The 5,504-nt window shown below is 36.3% G+C and overlaps 1 protein-coding gene across 1 annotated transcript; it reads left to right on the plus strand.

Moving 5' to 3' along the window:
* Positions 1-478: 478 nt before the first annotated feature.
* LOC113709741 (probable purine permease 10) lies at positions 479-3,550 on the plus strand. The gene is made up of 2 exons (XM_027232589.2): positions 479-773; positions 2,238-3,550. Exons 1-2 carry the CDS (start codon positions 737-739, stop codon positions 3,347-3,349), a joined length of 1,149 nt encoding a protein of 382 aa, XP_027088390.1. The 5' UTR covers positions 479-736; the 3' UTR covers positions 3,350-3,550.
* Positions 3,551-5,504: the final 1,954 nt, after the last annotated feature.

A 5,504-nucleotide genomic window follows, 5' to 3' on the forward strand; every position in this document is an offset into this window, starting at 1 on the left:
AAGAAGAAAAGATCAAGCATGGGAACCAGGTTTATTTAGGGAACCTTTTTCTTGGGCCAGGTCGTCTTTCCACAATTAGGTATAGAAAACTTTTACCCTAAGATGAGTATCGTTGGGCCCATGCGTACAAATGACAAACTAATGAGGTACAGAACTGTAGATGAATTCCGTTGCCCCACTGCCATTTCACAGCCTCAAACTTCCTTTCACTTTTTTATTTTGGAAAATTTTAAATCTGACCTACTAGAAGAAATGCAGGGGAGGCTTTAACAGCTTTTGAAAAAGCATTTAAGGAAGCATTTAAAATTTCGGCCTAGGTATGGTAGATTTTTCGGCCTATAGCATTTAAAAACTTTTAAAAAAGAAATGCAAGGGAGGTTTTTTTTTTGGGCAAAAATGTATTTGATTGCATATTCATGATGTCATAATTTATTTTGAGAAAAGCATCAAGATTTAGCTTTGCTTCGAACTTCATATGATAAATTGATTTCTTCTTCCATTCGGTAAATGCACAAAAGTAAAGAAAATATTACACATTAGGTTATCTGCTTCATACTAGTGTATGTATATAAAAGACGCATGCGAGTAATCTTTGATAATATCGCATCAGCTTTGAGAAGTGTCCAAGCACTAAATAACAGAATCTGTACTTAAATACTTCGTGATGTGTTTTCTGCTGCAACTTTAGAGTTATCCTTACTTGAACCCCATACTGTTTCTGTACTGATTTTCTTGGATGGAGGAAGCTCGAAAACAGCCTTCATGCACCACAAGTAAGTCAGAATCTTAACTTTCCTTTCTTCCATTTCACTTCGGCAATTCATTCTTGTCCTGAAGTCATATAATCTATTGGTACCTGCCAATTTTTTCATGTTTAGGATTATGCTAGTGAAGTCACAGATTTTGTTAATTATCAGACTCTGTAGCAAATATACCATTTTAGACAGCAATTGTAAAAGAGGGAACCATGATCATGCTTGGGTGGCCCTGGAGGATTAACTGTTAATTCGCTGAGGTTACTCAGCAAGACATGGCCTGAAATTTGGTATTACAGTTCATCATTACAGGTGTAATTCCAGTTAACTGGGGCATGCCTTGATGAGGAATGCAAGCTTTCAGCCTTTTACTGGAAAAGAAAACTAGGGATAAGATCTAATGCCTGTTGTACAGGGATCATTTAATTTAGCTCTACTGTAAATAGATCAAATGATAATTTCATAGTCTGAACACTTATACTCCTCATTTTCCATTATAAATATCACCAAGAAAACAATTACGCTTAAAGAGTTGAAAAACATTGACAAAGAACCATTGAACAAACAGGATGCACTTTTTTAATGGTCCAAATCTTGAACTTGATTCTTTCACTTCCATTAGCAACTAGCAAGAAAGTAATCTTCTCATTTTGCAACATGCATCTATCCAGCCGTGTCTCCTTGGTTCCGCACTCATAACCACAGAAACAAATTATACTAATACAGTTTTCGATAACACTTGCAACCCCTCTGGAATTTTGATCTTTCTAGGAGTACTTCATGCAATTTTGACTATAGATATCTGAATAAAACGTTAGGGATCATCAGTTTCTGATTGTAGCTCTTGATCAAATTTCTTGTGATATTAGCAGGTTGAGGCAGAGACTTGCTTCATATATGTAGATTAGTTCTTCTTCTATAAGGCTCTATATTTTGTAGCTGAGGGTATCATTTGCGCTTGTAAAGCCTAATAGTTTTCGTACAACAGCTGTATAGCAGTAAAAAATGTAGGCTGTTCTCATTTTTGCCATGCAAGTTTATGATTTTCTATGTATTGATGAAAAATAAGTTCTGAACTATGAGTGATTTAACTCTAGTTAGGGCCAAAAGAATCCTGCTCAATATATTTGATTACTAAAATGAAAGTCTGGTTACGGAAATTCCTATATTTTTTAATTCCTGCCAAAATCCATCTTAATGATCTACTTATTACTGTTATCACTAAGGGATAACAGTGAACTGGATCTAGTTTTTCTGGTGCATCTTCGTAGTGTCTGTGTTCAGAAAGCTTGAAACCACTAATTCCCCACTAACAAATTTGACCTGTGGAAGTCATGTTTCACAGGTTAGTTCTACTTCATTTCTATAGCGTATGCCTCCCAGTTGACAGTATATTTCCGTAGACTATTCCTTCTATTTCTGTGTGGGATTTGCAATGAAGTGGCTAGATAATGCTGAATCCTTCTAAAATTGCCTGACCAGGTACGGAAGCTAAAGAGATATTGCCAACTGAAAATATGAAAACTCCCTTGCAGTCAAATGCACGTTGGCTTAGAACGTACAAATGGTGGTTTCAAGTGGCCATCTACATATTATTTCTCCTCTCTGGCCAGGCCGTTGGTACTCTTTTGGGCAGATTATACTTTGATAAGGGCGGAAACAGCACGTGGTTAGCAACATTGACACTAACTATGGGCTTCCCCATGCTCCTACCCTTCCTCTTCCATTCTTCCTTACAGAATCATAATGCAGATTATAGTAGAGTCCAACAGCCTTCCGTTCTTGTCCTTACTTCAATTTATGTCTTTCTTGGGCTGTGTACAGCTGGGGATTCCGTGTTATACTCACTTGGCCTAAAATACCTTCCAGTCTCGACTTATTCTCTGATATGTGCAAGCCAATTAGCATTCAACGCTGTTTTTGCATTTTTCCTGAATGCACAGAAGCTTACCTTTTTCATAATAAACTCTCTTGTATTGCTAACCATTTCTTCCATAATCCTGGTAATCCACAATGATACTGAAGATTCCAGTAACAACTCCAAGAACAAATACACATTAGGCATTATATGCACGGTTGCTGCATCTGCTCTATATGCATTTGTGCTTTCATTCACTGAACTCATGTTTCAGAAGATACTTAAAAGTAAAACTTTCAGAGTCATTATTGATCTCACATTCTACGAGTCCTTAGTTGCAACACTTGCAATCGTAGTGGGGCTTTTTGCGAGTGGAGAATGGAAGAGTTTGAAATCAGAGATGCAGGATTTTAGACTGGGGAAAGTGTCGTATATCATGACTTTTCTTTGGACTGGGATATCATGGCAGGTTTTCAACATCGGTTGCAATGGACTGATTTTCAAGGTCTCTTCCCTGTTCTCCAATGTCATTAGTGTTGTAGGCTTGCCAGTTGATCCAGTTCTAGCTGTGGTAGTTTTCCACGACAAGGTGACTGCTGCCAAAGTAGTATCCCTCCTGCTAGCCCTGTGGGGATTTATGTCTTATGCCTATCAGCAATATCTTGATGATCTGAAGGCCAAGGCCAAAAGAAAGTGTCCGAGGGAAGTTACAGAAGATTCGATCACAGAAATATAAGTGCTGGATATGTATTTTGCCCCATTGTATTGTTCATTTAGAGGACAAATGTTCAATTCTTGCAACTTACTTGTGAATTCAGAAGACGAGATTAGCACTTGCAATACTCTGGACAAGCAGTTTGTTATGTCCTGCAATCAAAGGATAAGAATACACATTTATATTTAAAAAAAATGGTAGGCTAACGTTTGTTCTTCCTCCTACTTTATCCATTTCAATATCATCTTTCTAACAGACTGGAAGCAACATAATGACAAGAATGATGAAGGGAACAATGGTTTGCTGCCTGCTCAATGTGTTCAAAGGGGATATCATGAAGCTTAAGAACACTTTGTGATTGCTCTTTCACTTGTATTGAGAGGGAAGACAATTAAGTTAATCTATGCTTTTGGAAAAATTGTCATTAAGCTCATGTATAACGTAATTTCCCCATGGCTTGAAACTAGGCATGACAATGGATCGAATGGTTTAGATCTTACCTAGATTCAACCCAGAACCACCCATACCCTATAAAAAAGTTATGAGTTCGGGTAAGATCCGGTTTTCTATAATCCACATCCAAATCCAATATATTAGTAAATTTATAAAATATTCTAATATACTATAGTTATTAGATCATATACAATAAAACTTCATGATTGTTTCTTTTTTCAACTTAATCCTAGTTATTTTTTTTAATTTTTATTTTAGTGTGTTTACAAAAATACAACAAATATCCATTGGATATCCAGATTCAGAAGGGTTTGGATTTGAATTCATTTCTTTAGACCCATAAGGATAAGGGTCTGGGTCGGGATTTAAGTTTGGATCAAAGGATCTAATCCATACCTTATCCACTTACATGCTTACTTGAAACCGAAGCAAGATTTTAAAATAGTTACACTCTCTTTTCGCCTTCAATTAGAAAACCGAGTCTTAGTCCAACTAGTGGTACCAGTATGTTTCATTTATTAGGAAAAAAAAAGAGTGAAATTCACTTTGCCCCGCATGAATGTTAGATTTTGGTTCACCTTAACCATCCTCAACCGAAAAATTGGGCAATTTACACCCCATATGCTAACATCATTTGTACTTTCTAGTATATTACAATGGAATCACAATTTTGTTACCACAATATACCTGTAAAATACTTGCAATCATAGCCTTCATTTTTCCAACGGTTATGTTTTGAAGCGTTAGTAAGACGCCACAATTTAACATGCATGGAACGACCAAGTTTCAAGTCAATTTCTGCCTTCTGAACGAACAAAAATACCTTTACTTGCTTTTTTCACCTCTGGCACTTTGGAATCTTTCCCCTTTTTCTTAATTTGTCAATCATCTATGCTCAATGGACCTAGTTACGGTGATTGGTAGTTGATTGTAGGCAAAAAAGTGGGGGGGGGGGGGGGGGCGGGGCAGGGACATTTTTTGAACTTTTTGCAAGTCTATATAAATTTCTTGTACATTCTTACAACAAATGTGTGATATTTTGTTACTGTTCATATGGATCCCATATATAATAATTGTATCTCTATTGTTAAGTTTTATAAATAGTTCACGTAGAATTATGCCTTGTTCAAAAAATGTTGCATCATTCAGAACGATTGTTACTGACAACTGTTTGTGCCCTGATTCGAAAGTGGCAAGTGGAGGAGATCGACACTTAGGCTTGGGAACCTTTTTGTTTTTTTGGCACGTCTAAGACCTGAACGTTTGTATCTTATATGTTTCTCTGTTCTTTTGTTTCTTTTTTTTTTTTGGGTCGCATGATTTGCACTTTTTTTATTGCCTCTAATTGGGGCCAATATTATAATTTCACCTCTCATATTACTGCCTTGAGGATAAAATGGTCTTTTTAGTTGTTCAACAGGCATTTTGTCGAAATTCAGTTGACTATTAAAAAGAGGATCTATCAGTTCTTTCTCTCATTCAAAACCGTGCACTAGACTTTCATTTCACACAACTCTTAAGTGATAAAAGAAAGAAAAACTCATCTTCTTTCTTTTTTGATTACCTTCCTCACATATGTATAAGAGCGAATCCATTCGATTTCTAAATTTCTAAAAAAAATTACTAATCCTTAACTTTTCGAGGAATCCTTCGTCAATGGTTGTGAATGACTGATTTTTTCAATCTTTTCGACCTTGGTTTCATAGGAGCAAAGCAAGTCAGA

This window comes from Coffea arabica, chromosome 9e (genome assembly GCF_036785885.1).
Source record: "Coffea arabica cultivar ET-39 chromosome 9e, Coffea Arabica ET-39 HiFi, whole genome shotgun sequence".
NCBI lineage: Eukaryota > Viridiplantae > Streptophyta > Magnoliopsida > Gentianales > Rubiaceae > Coffea > Coffea arabica.